At 39.2% G+C, this 15,570-nt stretch overlaps 1 protein-coding gene across 2 annotated transcripts; it reads left to right on the top strand.

Moving 5' to 3' along the window:
* Positions 1–3,134: 3,134 nt before the first annotated feature.
* Positions 3,135–12,911, top strand: Zfand5 (zinc finger AN1-type containing 5). 2 transcript variants are annotated; one of them, XM_047523740.1, is made up of 6 exons: positions 3,135–4,019; positions 8,042–8,198; positions 8,613–8,724; positions 9,318–9,421; positions 11,564–11,689; positions 12,677–12,911. In XM_047523740.1, the coding sequence occupies exons 2-6, from the start codon at positions 8,048–8,050 to the stop codon at positions 12,823–12,825; spliced, it is 642 nt and encodes a 213-aa protein (XP_047379696.1). In that variant the 5' UTR covers positions 3,135–4,019; positions 8,042–8,047; the 3' UTR covers positions 12,826–12,911. The 2 variants fall into 2 exon arrangements, with proteins under 2 accessions (XP_047379696.1, XP_047379695.1); XM_047523739.1 differs by having other exon boundaries at positions 3,140–4,019; positions 8,039–8,198.
* The last annotated feature ends 2,659 nt before the right edge of the window (positions 12,912–15,570 follow it).

Genomic DNA, 15,570 nt, shown 5'->3' with positions numbered 1-15,570 from the left:
TTTGAAACTCCAGAAAAGGCTTGGTTTCCCATCAAGTTCCACATAAGTAGAGAGAAGGAATTCATGACAGAGTATTAGAATAATGCCATAGAAACAATTCTTGTCTCCATGATGGGAAGCTATATGTCAAAATAAAAGAACTCCAGGTTTGTTATACTTTACAGTAGATGAATAATGTATAATGCTATATGCATTATTATGTCAGTGTAATGCTGTATACATTATTATTATATATGTGTTAGTTTCTACTTTCTAAGAAATTTTAATTACATATGCTCTTCTGCAATTAGTCTCCTTTCTGACTCATCCCTAGCTTACAAAGAAAAATGTAAGTGAAACTATAGTGGCTTTACCTGAGTTAAGCAGAATACAAATGGTAGCAGTTTTCTCACATGAGATACTATTTTACAATAGGTAGTTTACTTTAAGGAAATAAGCCAGGCTCCATTGGGGACATGAATGGTATGGACTTAGATTTGAGTGAGATTTTAGGATCCATTATGATTGGTTAAATGCTCCCATAGAATTCAGTACTTTTCTTTCAAAATATTTACCATTCACAGTTACATATTTCTATTATATTACCTTTCTCCCCTCATCTACTAAGATTCATGAAAACAGGGTAATAATGATTTTTTTCCACCGAAGTATTCGTTGTTCAGTGGGTCCTTGGAATGTAGTGAATGTGCAAAATATCTTTATGGAAAAAATGAAAAATAATTATTAGGAGTATTATTCTCAAGGAGCACTTAGGAAATGGATTGGTGCCAGTTACTGCTCTGACAAATGTAATGAAACTTTTTTTTTCTTTTTGGTACTGGGGATTAAATCCAAGGGTGCTTTACCATTGATCTACAACCCTAGTCTATGTTTTAAAATTATTTTTTATGTCATGACAGGATCTTGCCTTAAATTTATAATCCTCGTGCCTCTGCCTCCCTAATTGCTGAGATTACAGGTGTGTGCACCATACTAGAATCAATGTGGCTTCCAATGTGATCAAATTCTATAAAAGTTATTTTTGAACAATTAATCTGTAATATCACATTTCAAACACACTCAACTTTCCCTATTATCTTTTTTACAGAGGTTAATTTCAAGCCAAAATTGACCTTGCTAATGTCTGTAGGATAAAGTTCTTTAGCATGTTTTATTAGGAACATTCTATTATATATTTTGTTTTATAATTCAGTTAGTTATTAGAATCCAAGCGAAAATTCAGAACATCAAAAAACAAAAACAAAGCAAAACAAAAACTTTCCTGGAAGCCCATCCCTTAATCTGTTAAATCAGTAATACAGAAATAAATTGTCTTAATTTTCCCCTTCATATGGTGTGAACCATCTGAAAGAAAGCATGGGGTCACCTGAGGACATGGTAGGAGTAAATCAATAGTTTTCAAACTTGAGCATATATCAGAATCACCTGGAAGACTTGTTAAATAAAAGGCAGATGGTTACACTATACCCAGAGTTTGTGATCCCACTGGTTTGATGTGGTAATCTGACAATTTTTTATTTTTTATTTTTTGAGGGGAGAGGGTGAACACTGAGGATTGAATTCAAGGCCACATGCTAGCAATCTACCACTGGGTTACAACCCCAGCCCAAAAATTTGTATTTCTTTTTTTTTTTTTTTGTACTGGGGCTTGAACTCAGGGGCATTCGACCACTGAGCCACATCCCCAGGTCTTTTTTGTATTTTATTTAGAGACAGGGTCTCACTGAGTTGCTCAGCATCTCTCTTTTGCTGAGGCTGGCTCTGAACTCAAGAGCCTCCTGTCTCAGAGTCCAGAGCTGCTGGGACTACAGGTGTGCTCCTGGCAAGAATTTGTATTTCTAACAAGTTTCCAGGTTATACTGATGGTGCTGGTCTGGAGACTACATTTTGAGAACCACTAGAAAATAGCTGCTAGAAGAGAATCTTACCATGTATAATACTAGCAACATGCTTAGTTGAAACAATCTCATAGAGCTCACAGAGAAAATTACTGTGATGAATTAATGAGACCCTAAATGGAAAATATTTGGCACTGAAAATGGCCTGTAAATGGTAGCTAGTTTTACTAATTTATTAATTAAAGGAATAAATTCCAAAGGTGCTGGGACCAAGTGACCTTAAACTACTTAAATCTCTTAAAACTGATTTTTTTTTTAAAAGTATGTTTGGGGCAACGATTCAGGTGCTTTGCTTACTGCGGTTGAGAGCAGTTTGATTTGGCAATGTGGGCACAGGACACCAGGACAGCTGTCTCCAAATGTACAGTATTGTGAGAATCACCTGAAGCACACCCTAAAACATACAGGGTCCCGAGTTTCACCCCAGAACAACCAAAACCATACACAGGGGAGAAGCCTAGGAATCTTTAAAGAATTCCCAGATGTTTTTGTTTTTTCTGATCAGCAAATGGAAAACACAGAAAGGGTCTGTCACTCCACTCTAATGATGATGAGTCTAAACGTTATTTCTACGTATTTGTTAGATGACTGGTTAGCACTCCCAACTTGGTAGTGTTTGATTTGAAGCAAAGTCAATTCTAACAACTGGATAGATCAGTTGAAAATGTTTTTTGTTAGTGCTTTGAGAAGGTTCTGTGTTTCGAGCTAACTAGGCCTTTCACAGAGGTCGGGGTATAGCCTCTTTTCTGAATTGCCTGCCTAATCCCTCCCTTCTTGAATCTCCTCTGCACGAAACCTCCTGCTCCGCCTCTTGTTGATCTCGGTCTCAGGTCTAGTTTGTTTGTCCCTTCACTACATTTCTTCAGCAGAACATTTGGTGCTTTCCCAGTTCACAACGCTTTGCTGGAATAGTCCATTTCCAGGGATTTTACAGGCTGGCCAAAACAGTTTGTTCAGAACAGCGACGCCGGGCCGAGGACTGGCAGCCAGTGGGCCAGCGTTTCCTGACTCTGCACAACCACCCGTGACCTTGGGCGAGCTCCGAGAGCCAGCGAGCACTACCTGCCCCGAGCCTTGCGGGAGGTGTCTGGGCCAGGCTCAGGTTTGGACCTTGGAACTAAAAAGACGCGGGGGCGGAGGATGGAGTGGGAGGTTTCGTAAACAGAAGACCCAGAAGCCAAGGGGTCATTCCTTTTCTGGAGGCGAAAGCTAATGCCTGGGTGGAGGGCGGGGGGGAAAGGACATCTGCGCAGAGTTGGAAACAATGCGTGAGAACTCATCGAAAAGCGGGCTCGAGTGAGAAAATCGGAAGGAGGGAGGCTGAAGGCGGACAATCGAGTTAAAAATAGAAACGCAACCTCCCCAGGACTTGCTCTTTCCAGCTCCACCCAGGGGCCGGCCGCCGGGTGAGAGTCTAGGCTTGCGAAGAGGCTGCGCAGCCGGGCTCGGTCCCGCCCTCTGAGCCGGTGACCAAAGGCAGGGGCGGGGCCTCGTGCCCGTGACGTCATCGCGTTGCCCGTCGCTCCCGACGGGGTTTTCGCTGACGCACAGGTCCCGCCCCCCACCCCCCTTTCCCTCACAGCCCGAGCGCAGGGCGAAGAGCGAGCGTCAGTCGGCTAGGTCGCGAAGCTGTCTGCATCTCGATTTAGGGCTCACTCGCTGCCGGGAGCCGCGCAGCTTCCCCGGCGGTGGCAGAAGAGACGGGTAGCGCCATCGGTGGACACTCGCAACGCCCCGACCTCGCTGCGTGCGCTCCATTCACCCCCTTCCTCGACCCAGCCTGCCGCCCGTGGAGGCGTGAGGCGACGACGGTCGAACGCCTAGAGCAGCGTTAGCAGCCGCGGCCTCCGGTCCTCCCTCCGCCTCCTCCTCTGCCCCCCCCCCGCTTCCCTCCTCCCACTTCCCGAGCTCCGGCGTGTCCCGGCCACGCTCGGCGCTGCTGCAGGAACAAAGAAGGACCCCGCGGCGGCGGCGGCGCCACCTCCGCCTGCGGCCCCGACCCGCTCCCGGTTCGCGGCGGCGGCTCCAGGCGCCCGGCTCGTCCTTCCCGGAGGCCTCGGCCCCGCTCTATCGCGCCGGCGTAGCGCGCGAGCTCGGTTTCTGCATTCCGGCCCCCGCAGGGTGAGTAGTGCAGCGCTGGGGGCGGGCTTCGGGCCGGGGCGGCCCCGGCCTGCGGCGAAGCCCGAGTGGGCCGCGGATGAAGGTGTCCGGGGGAGGGAGCCCGCCCGCCAGCTCAGGAAGCACAAAGACGGAGGCGTCATTTGTCGCCGGGGCCCGGCTGCCTGCGCCCCTGGCGCGCTCTCAGTCGCACGGTCGGGAACAATGCCCGGCGTGCGGCCTCAGCTGGGCCGGGCCCGGGGCTCGCGTGTCGGTCCCGGCCCCCCGCGGCGGCAGCGCCTGGTGTGAGCAGCCCGACCGGGAAAACAAAGGCCAAGGCGGCAGCCGCGCCCCGACCCCCTGCCCGCCGCTCTGCCTGGCTTTCCCCCTCGAATGAGCCGTTCGGGGTCGCGGCAGCGCGAGCCGGGCGGGGAGAGGGGCCCGCCGGGCCTGCGGAGCTGCGGTTCTGCATGACTCAGTGGTTTTGGGAGAAGGCCCTGCTGGGCTTCCTGAGTAAGGCCTTCGCTTGGAGGGGGATGGGGGAGACCAGTGGGACCCGAACTTGCTCTAAAATCCACTGGAGCGTGGAGTCGAGGGTCCTCCGTTGGTCCTCTGTTGGTATTTTAGTTTTTCCAATGTCGCTGCGTTTCTCCACCCCCACCCCCGCAAGATCCTTTTCAGGGAGGAAATGGAGCACCTTTTCCTTTGTTTCGTCCATTTAAGCTGGTGAATATGAAATTTTTGGCTGGATTTTCACGCACTCCATGTATCTGTGATTTGAGGAATGGGTCCGGTTTTCCTTATTGATTGAATTCGTCCCAAGAACTATTGCCCGAGGAGATATTTAAGATAAAGTAGCATATATAGGTCACAGCCCTGTTTTTACATTTGGGGTTCAAATCATTTACAAACTTATAAAAATCTAAATGAATTTCATTTTACTTCTCATTTCTAAGTTTTGCTTTTTTTAAAGTTGGATTTCCGGACTCCATTTGATGAAAATGTTGCAATTTGATTTTTTCGAGTTTTTTAATTAAAATGTCCAAAAACGAAGGATTGGTTGTAGTTTTTTTTTTTTTTTTTTTTTTTTTTTTGGTCTCATGCCTGACCTTAAGCCTGGGAAGGAGCTTTTAAAAATCAAGCTCCACTTAGCAGAAGTAATTGAGATCTGAAGAGTAAGGACTTGTCCAAGGTCACTGGCTTACTGGTAGATTTAGAGACCAGAACTCGGGTCTCAACTCCAGGTGAAATGAGTGTTTTTGACATCTTAAAAGACCATGTGCATCTGAAACAACTTTATTCCAGAGGTGTAAATGCTCTTCATTCGGATTTTGAATTGAAGAATATAAAGTTACCCACCCAGGTTTTTTAGGCTAATAGTTAGAAAAACTACAAACTACAGAAAATATGCATTCCCCCTGTGCCTGATCGGACTGACCCATGAATAACTCAAGTTTCTAACAACTTTGAAGGTGGCAAATAGTAATGGTATTTTTTGAGAACCGAAAGGAAATGCTAATGGTGAACACTAACGCCCAACTCAAATAGTTGTCTCTAAACATAAGGATTTTTTATGCATCCCTTCTCTCTGAACTCTGATTAGTTGTGTTGTTTTTTTGTTTTGTTTTGTTTTTGTAAGCAAGCCTGACCATTTGGGGCTTTATGAGTGATTAATGATGCTTGGGTCTTTTAGATTGGATTTGAGATTGTTCTCTAATCCTCCCTATTAGAAAAAACCAGCAGTCTTAATCACATTTTGTTTTGTTTTTCTTATTTTGGAATATATGAATGTTGCATCTTTAGTTCTTGGGGTTGTGTAGGAGTTGTCAGGCTCTGAGATATAAATAGAAGCTGATTTCAGAGGCCCCTGTTGACTAGGCTTTATGTGAGAGCCTCCATCCAGCTCAGCCTGTCACATTGCAGCCTTGTGACAGGCTGAAGCGCCCTCCCATGTGATCTAAGCTGCTGAGAAATATTAAGGCAAGCTGTGCACATGTGATGGCATTTAAAAGCTGGCTTTCTAGGGGTAAAAAAAACCTAAAGATGGGAAGACCTGGAGAATATTGATGCCTGTTGTCTCTCTGTGATTGAGTTAAAAATTTATTTACAGTGAATTGAAGGAAAATGTTTTTTGTAGAAAAGCAAAGGTGAAATACTTTGTCGGAATGGGTGAAGTTGTTAGATGGGAAATCCCTGTTGTGTTTATATAAAAAGGATTTTATTCAGATTAAAATTATTTCATGTGACTTGATTGGTTGAGCTTTAATTGAGGACAGTGTTTTTAAAGCCTATGCCAAATGACACTGGGAGCTAGGATAAAAAGTGAATTAGCATAGTTCTTCACCGGGCTTCAGGGAATGGCCCAACTTTTCTTCAAAAGGCGATTTACTTGTGCATGATGGGAATGAAAATACACAGTTTATTAGTTTAATTTTTTTTTTGCTTTTGATATTTTTAACATTGAAAAACGTCAACTAAAAGGGTTTATTAAACTTCATAAGTAATGTTGAAATGTTTACCCTGCTCCAAAATGAGTCAGCTAAATTCCACTTACTATTTAAAGAGACAGTGTCAACTAAATTAATAACCATTGTTCTAAGTAAGTTGTAGATCTTGGTCATTCTCCACATAAGCTTGATTTCCTTGAAATATGATGGAGACCTTTTGCTAACAAGGAAAGGTTGCTGTCATTTAAATGTTTAGGGGAATAATTGTAAGGATTCTGACCAGGTCAAAAACTGTTTATTTTCACTAGAGAGGAAAAAGGAAATGAAAGGAGCAGGATCTCATGAAAATCAAAGAGGGGGTCAGCAGAGTTGGGGAAAGGGAAAATGTTGGGCAATGATACGGACCGAATTATATTGTTGTCATGCGCATGTACAAATATGTAACAGAATCCCACTATTGTGTATGATTATAATGTTCTAACAAAAATAGGGCAAAAAGGGTATTTAAATAAAATTTATTCCCCTTTATTTTTGTAATTTTGACCAAAAGTTAGTATTTCTTAAAACAACATTTTAACTCACTAGAATGTGTTTTGGTTTAGTTGGACAAATGACCACCACAAGTTAGAGCATATTTCCCTTAATCAGATGCTCTCAAATAATGCTTTTTACACAGTTTTCAAAAAAATTTAAAGCAGTATTTCCTCTTAGAGGGAAACCTTTATGCTAATTCTAACAAGACTTGTGGAAAAGCAAAGGTATGCTTGCTGTTTAAAGTTCTCTCTAATAACTGAGCATTAAATACTAACCATTACTAAAGTTTGTGTATTTATATTGCTTTATATATTGTTTGGGCATGGAAGGATTTTTTGTTTTTGTTTTTGTATGAGGATGGTGAGTGTTGTTATTAGAAAAGCTTTTGGCTCAGAAATTTATGGTTGATAATTGGTGCTTAAAAGTGCTGGCTTTAAACAAATTAAATTCCTACCTCACAGCAGAATTGTCGTATTACTGATGGCATCCACATATATTCAGATGTGATTTTAAGAAAGCTTTTAAGGCAAAATTCAATATTCATCCAGTTTAAAGAACCACTAAAAAATAAATAATAAAAATAAAACACCACTAATAAATATAGAAATAGTGATTAGTTATGATTAGGGGGTTTTCCCTACCATATTCGGAAATTCCATTTAATGTTTTTAGCTAACGAAGTTAAAAGACATCATTTGAAATGGTCCACTTGTAGAGTTGGGGAGCAGAAAGTCAAAATACAGTTTCTCCAGTTGATTATAACAATCCTGATATCCAGCAGGCAGACCCACCTTTTTGGAAATTGAAGTCAAGAATAGTAACAGGTAAATAATAAATTGGGGTATGTAATGGTAGAATTTCTTTTTGGTTCTAAAACAATTCCTTTTATATTCTTTGTTTTATAAAGGCAACAAAGCATTCCTAATTCTCTGCTAGCACAATTTGGGTTTTTGTTAGTAATAGACTGGTATTCAGAAATAACAGGTACATTAGTGATTGTATTCTACTAATTTATTTTGGCAACATGCTACTTACTAAAATTTTGTTTTGTTTTGTTTATAGCAGAAAAATATGGCTCAGGAGACTAACCAGACCCCAGGGCCCATGCTGTGTAGTACAGGATGTGGCTTTTATGGGAATCCTAGGACAAATGGAATGTGTTCTGTTTGCTACAAAGAACATCTTCAGAGACAGCAGAATAGTGGCAGAATGAGCCCAATGGGTAAGTTGTTTCCAAGGAAAACACTCGAAGAACTGGTGGACATACAATATAGATCCAGAAATTGGGCCCCGAGACTGAGAATGCTGAAAGCTCAAGGAGAGAAGACCTGACAAGAGCTTAAAATTAAAGCAACAGCCCCAGTACTTTACATGACTGCATCCATCAGGAATGAATGACTACCTACAAGCATCTTTTAGCTTTTTCAGTTTTCATTTTGAGGTTTTGTTTCATGTTTTTGTTCAATGGATATGACTTTAAAAATTTTTTTTTGTTTGGATACTCAAGTGTAGGATTGCAGCAAAGTGAAAGTGCTTAAATCACTTACCTAATTAAATGCAAGTATTACTACTTATTAAGTTGTCACTGAGTTTTTGTAGTGTTATTCGTTTCTTACAAATTCCTTTTCTCAAATAGGAACAGCCAGTGGTTCCAACAGTCCTACCTCAGATTCTGCATCTGTACAGAGAGCAGAGGCTAGCTTAAACAACTGTGAAGGTGCTGCTGGCAGCACATCTGAAAAATCAAGGTAAGGCTGAACATCGAAGAGTTTCTGTGGCATTAGAAGAAATCAATGTTTATTATCCATATAAAAATGAATATGTTAATGTGTCAGATGCCCTTGGCTTTGCGTGCATTGGACAAAGATTTCAGTGTTTTTAAATCTGACTCCTAGGTGGTTGAGTAAAGATGTACATCACAGTGTACTCCAGAAACCCTTCAAGGACACTTGTGTTTCGAATGCTGTATTTTTATTTCCTTGTAACTGGTTTAGGGATAGTAGAGAGTGTTAAAGTGCCACACAGGTGTTTTGGCACAGCTGCTCCTTTTGTTCTTAAGTTAAATTATAGCCACAGCTAAAAATTCCTAGTTGGTTATGATAGCATATGGTGGCCTATACAAATAAGCACCCTTGAGTTGATGAGCCATTTATCAAATTGCTTTCTTTGTTCTCAACCATTTATGCTGGGCATCCAATATCTTCTAAAATTTTTTAGGTTATCTAGCTCCACTTGATCATGTTGGAAATAATATATAATTTAAAGTTGAAATGACAACTTATTATCTAAAAGAAGTACCCTTAATATCTTTAAAAATAATTGTTTGCTTGAACTCAAATAGAAATGTGCCTGTGGCTGCCTTGCCTGTAACTCAGCAAATGACAGAAATGAGCATTTCAAGAGAGGACAAAATAACTACCCCGAAAACAGAGGTGTCAGAGCCAGGTATGCTTTTTGTTTAATATGAGTTCAGTTCTGGATTTGGTAGTACAAGAGAAAGTTGGTGGCGGGATTCTCCTTCCCATTGAAGGATCAAATAGGAGGGAGAGCCATGAAATAGACGCCAAATAAAGAACTATCTTTTAAAGTATCTTGAAGTATAAAACAACCGTGCATTTTACTGTCTTCTCCATTAATTCCTCCCATTGCCCTCAGGCTTACAGATCACCAAAGTTTGTAATCTGAAGGCTGGATGTGTTAAGAACTTAATAAACTTAAATTTTTCAAGGCCATTAAGGAACATTTTATAGTCAAGAGCAATAACTGTTCAGTCTTGATATTGTCAATGTTGTAGAAAACATTCAAACAGAGAACTTAATACTAAACATTAAAGATATACAAGATCCCTGTCTCATCTTTTGTAGGAGTTTAGTATGGAAGGGCATTTTGGTTTTCAACAGGTCATGACTTTGAGGTTGAGTTTATAGCACTGCCAAAAGTGCCCTAATGTTGCAAGATTATCAGAATTAGCTGTATACATATGGTTTATTCAAATCAGTTCATCCTTTTTTGATAGAGTGGTGACTGAATACAATATAACACTTCATTGTGGGAAACAGTGTCAGTGGTTGTAATTTTCTTTGGAGGTTTGCTTTTGCTAACATTGGATTCAGTTTTATCTGCACTATTATCAGTCTTACTAAGTGAAGGTCAGATACTTCGGCCAACAAATGGCAGGTGAATTTTTATATTTGGTGTCTTGAAAGCAGTTTCGTCCTTTTGGGGGGGAAAAATTATATCCTTCATTTTTTTTTAATTGCTGACCTTAAAAGCATAATTTTGAGTTAGATCTGTAACTAGTATCTGCATTTATTATTACTTGGAAGACATTCTGTGGTTCACTACTATTTGCTCTTTCTGTATCATGTTTTTCACCTCTCTCCTCTTCTTCCTTGTGTGTCTTGGGAGCTTACTATTCATTTTTCAGGTGGGGGCAAAGAAATGACTGACACCATACCCACTCACAATCCTGTTTACCCTCATACTATCAGAATTATATTAAGGTTGTAATAATAGAAAGAAATAGTAATAGAATATTTTCTAAGATATTAGGCTATTGATTCCAGTGAATATTGCTCATGCAAATGAAAAATTAGGGCATTTTTAAGTTCACATTAAACCAATCTGTCTTCTATAAAAGCTTGGATAGGCTAATAGCAGCAGTGCTAGAATAATGTATAGGTAGTGATTTTACCATTGCATACATAGAGTTTCTATTCTTAAACTTTATATCAGTATTAAAACTTTAAAAAGTTTCTAGTGTTTTAAGGTATAGTTGGATTAATATAAGAAGTAAATTTTGGTCTTTTAAGGAACTAGTTGGGTTATGTGCTTTAATACAGTCTAATTGTGATAAATTCTATTGATAAATGTGAACTAAAGCTTAGAAATGGAGAAAAGGTGGGACTTTTCAAAGTAACACAATCATACCATATCTAAAACCCTGTTCTTTGAGTGGAATCCTTAATTTCCTAAAGTCAAAACCTCACAAGCACTTTTAGATTGTGACAGACTTGTGAAAATGGCAAAATGATTTTATTAAAATTTTTGGATCTCAATTTAATTAAGGGATGAATGGTTTGGACTTCGTCAAAATTTGTTGAGGTCACCAACAAGATCTTTTTGTTTTTAGTCAACATAGAAACCAACATGATTTTTATAGCCAGGTACCTTGGAAGTTGGCAGTTCTATTTACTGAACAGTAATAAATTTGTGCTGCTCTAATTGAGAAGTTCACATTTAGGAAAATTTCAATACAGAAAAACTAAGCATACATGTAGAATCTCTCCAGGCCTTTAAAACATAGAATTAGTATTTTGTTTTTTGGTATTGGATTTTAAGACTGAGATAAAATCGAATATCTTAAGTGATGACTTTATAAAAGTTTTGAGGAGCCAAGTAATCATCTGGGAGTTGGCAGGTAATTCTCAGACTTAAAAGATGTTCTGTCATTAAAAGAATTTTAAAAAAGGATTCTAAACATTGTATGAATCTTACTCTTTCTCTTAAATACTTTCCTTTTTAACTTAGATAATTGTCAGCCAGAGATCTCTGGACAGATCTCTAATTTTTATGCTTATTTTTCAGTTGTCACCCAGCCCAGTCCATCAGTTTCTCAGCCCAGTACTTCTCAAAGTGAAGAAAAAGCTCCTGAGTTACCCAAACCAAAGAAGAACAGATGTTTCATGTGTAGAAAGAAAGTTGGCCTTACAGGTATTACAAACACCTAAGAATGTATACTTAACTTTACTGCCTGCAATTAAAGAGCTCTTGGTCACTGTAAGTACTTTCAGGGAGAGTGGGCTATGAAGGACACAGCAGTGCTGGATATTAATAAGTTTAAAAATTGGGTTTAATTTCCATCTGTCTTCCTAATCTCATGATTATCATTACCTTCAGGCTTTCTAAATTATTTTCCTCTTTTGGATTGACAGATTTATCCCTTTTGATGCTTTTCTTTGTAACTCTTAGGGAAAACTACTTTGAACTAGGTATGAAATCCTTTTTTACTTGTCTCCTTTAAACCTCAGAATGTTGTGGTCGACTTTATCTGGTTTTCACTTGAAACACTAGCCAGTCACCACGTGGTATAGTATATATGTACATACATACATATTCTAAGTGATGACTATATATGGTTGGTTTTTGGGGGGAGTGGGGGGGGTAGGTTCTTAGAATTGAACTCAGGAACACTTTACCACTCAGCCTCAGCCTGTCCCATCCCTTTTTATTTTTTATTTTGAGATAGAGTTGCTCAGTTGCTGAGGCTGGCCTTGAACTTGTGATTATCCTGCCTGTGATTATAAGTGTGTGCCTTGCCCACCTAGAGCTATATTTTGAATTCAGGTCAGCCTGCCTCTTGAACCTGTATAAATTCTACATGGGAATCGATGGAAGGAAAATCCCTTGTAGAATTAACTGACAAATAACCTATTTTATTTTCTTGATGGAATTTGACTTAAGCACATTTCCTTTACAGTTCCTTTTGCCCTTTGAGGGGAAGACTTAATTGTTGTTTGAATTTCTCATGTCAAAGTAGGTTAAAGCTTTTTAACAATTTAAAGTGATAAGACTATCAAAATTTGACAGACTTCTATGTTGGAAAGCAGTGAAACTGTTTTCTTATTTATAGTAAGGCTCTTTTTTTCCTTTTAATTGCTACAAGTTCCCAAGTTACCCTGCTTCCTCTCGTCTGTACAGGGTTTGACTGCCGATGTGGAAATTTGTTTTGTGGACTTCACCGTTACTCTGACAAGCACAACTGTCCATATGATTACAAAGCAGAAGCTGCAGCAAAAATCAGAAAAGAGAATCCAGTTGTTGTGGCTGAAAAAATCCAGAGAATATAAATTACTACTAGTGAAGAGACTGAAACTTTGTTTTTATTTTAATATATCGTAGGAAAACATTAAAGAGCAGATGCATGGCCATTTTCCTTTGATGTTCTCCAGAGTTTTACTTTACACTTGTCTGTCTTATAATTGATATTTTAGGATGTTTGGGTGTTTGTTACAGGCAGAATTGGATAGATACAGCCCTACAAAATGTATATGCCCTCCCCTGAATAAAATTGGATAAAAATCTGCACAGCAAATTGAAATACTCAAATAATAGGGACAAAATTTAGTTCCCGTGTGCCAAACAAAATAAATGAAATCTCTGCATGTTTGCAGCATTATCTGCCTTTTGGGAATGTAATCAAGGTATAATCTTTGGCTAGTGTTATGTGCCTGTATATTTTTAAAAATGGTACACCAGAAAAGGACTGGCAGTCTACTTCTACCATAGTTTAACTTCACTTTCTTAATTTTCACATGTTCTTTGGAAGCAGGAAGAATGCTATAAGGAGGATCAGACCTTCCCATGAAATCAGTATTTGGTGCCATATGTAAGCCTGGTTGAATTGATCTTATAAAGCTGTCAAATAAGACATTCTGTGAAAGGTAAATATCACAGCTGGTTATAAGTAAAACCATCAAACCAACAACTGGGTCTTGAGGTAATCTTTGAACCTTACTGTGCTGGCCTGCACCAGAAGATACCTGCATTATTCTCATTACTAAAAACGTGTAGCACAGAACTGCGCTAGGATTAATTTGTTTACAAGAAGAAGTTAAAACTGTTTGGTTTTCATATACAGCAGCTCTATTGAATAACATGCATCTGAATTTTAAGTTGCAAAGGTATCCGAACAGTTAATTTTTCATGTGCATCTTTTGTTGAATGTTTTGGTTCAAGAAAGAATGTTTAAAGCTTTTTAAAGACTTCAGTTCTTAATGTAATTGTATCCTTCTGCATGGAAAATCATAACCAACATGGCTGCAGTAGACTTCTTAGTGGTATCCAGCACCACTTGCAGAGGGCTGCTTTATCATATTAATTGTACTTGGGTGTAGGACTCTAGTGTTCTTGGGTGTATTGCATGGGCTGCATTATCTACAGCATTGTACAATAACAACTAGAAAAGGCAGTATACTTCACTGATGCTTGTCTGGTAATATCACTTCTGTGTTATAATGGAAGGTTTTTTGTGATGTATGAAACTTGTGTTTTTATATATAAATGAGTATAGTTAGATTAGTGTTGTGGTAATGCCTGTTTTCATCTGTAAATAGTTAAGTATGTACACGAGGCACTACTTCTGATTTATTGCAGTGTTCAGTCCTAGTTTTTACTTTTATTCTTAAGGCATTCAATTTTGCTTTCAATCTTATGTACCTTAGTTCTGAGTTAGATCTGCAGATGTGTACAGATAGTTCATATTTATGTATTGCACATAATCATGCTCTTCAGCATTGATGCTATATTGTATTATGTAAATAATAAAAGCCATGTACAGAGGGAAACTTCCACTTGTTCATTGGGTTTTTAAGCTTTAGTTAGAATCCTAAAGGAAAAAATAGAAAATGTTTCATATTTAACTATATAGCTGCATTTGCATATACAGATTTTGCATGGCTGTATTGTAAATTGATTTTCCATTGCCATTCTTGAACTCTGTATGTCAAGTGAGAATCATGAATTTTTTGAAAAATTTGCAAGGATGGCACATGATAGGCAGTTTGTTTTTGAAGATCTGAATGGACTTCTTCAGGATCCAAACCAACCTTAAAACTTTGGAAAGGAATGAAATTCAAACAATGAGGAGCTATTTCCCTTATCCATATTGTGCTTTAATCAGTGACTTAAGGCATAATTTTTTTGTTCACAGAAGGAGTAGAGGCAGATGACCATGAACTTGGTCTTTGCAGGTGTGATGCCAGATAATACAGATCAGGATAATGGTTATATGTGACTTTGCACCCCCAGGACAACAGGAGCCAAAAGCACAAAATTACTACAGTTAGGCATGGAAATCCTAACCCTTCAATCTTGTCAGTATGCTGCTACTTCTGTTTTAAGTGGAAGAGAAATGTGTGTAGAAGTCTTATGTGTTGATTTGAGGGCAGTACCTCCCTCACAATGAAACTGTTGAATCACAGTGGAATTGGAAATCATGGTATTAAGAAGGGAAACTTGATTTTTCAATTTCAAATGAGACTCTACTCCCTCACTTCTACAAACGTCAAATAAATATAAAATTTAAATCTTAAAAGTTTTTAAATCAAAGTGTATGTGGGAGATAGATGGGAAGATAATGGGCCCTCAAACTGTATCGGTTTGTGAAAATAGAATATTGTCACTTTTTATAAGAAACATTTGGACTTAGGCTTGATTTTTGTCAGGAACATCACAGGGGAGAAGGGAAATTGGTAGATTCAGTTCTACCAAGACTCTTGGATTCAGACCTAAATATTTCTCTCAGTATGGCCTGAGTATTTGCAATGTGCTCAGATTTTTAAAAAACAACACTATTGTGTTTCCTATTTAAATAGTCAAATGTTTGTACCTCTACCATCTGAAAGCTTTGCTAGGACAAACCATGATGATGAATTAGCTGTATGACTAGGCTGATCCTTTTGTAAATCTAACCATTCAGTGGGCCTTGCATTTGATGATGAAAGGGCAGTGTGGTATAGTGACCTTGGACCTTGGAACCAAAATGTCTTCTAGGGTGAATTTAGGTTTGCATTGCCAGTTTCAATTGTTAAATG

The sequence above is a fragment of the Sciurus carolinensis genome, chromosome 14 (assembly GCF_902686445.1).
Source record: "Sciurus carolinensis chromosome 14, mSciCar1.2, whole genome shotgun sequence".
Classification (NCBI taxonomy): Eukaryota; Metazoa; Chordata; class Mammalia; order Rodentia; family Sciuridae; genus Sciurus; species Sciurus carolinensis.
This window is presented reverse-complemented; position numbering and strand designations above follow the sequence as displayed.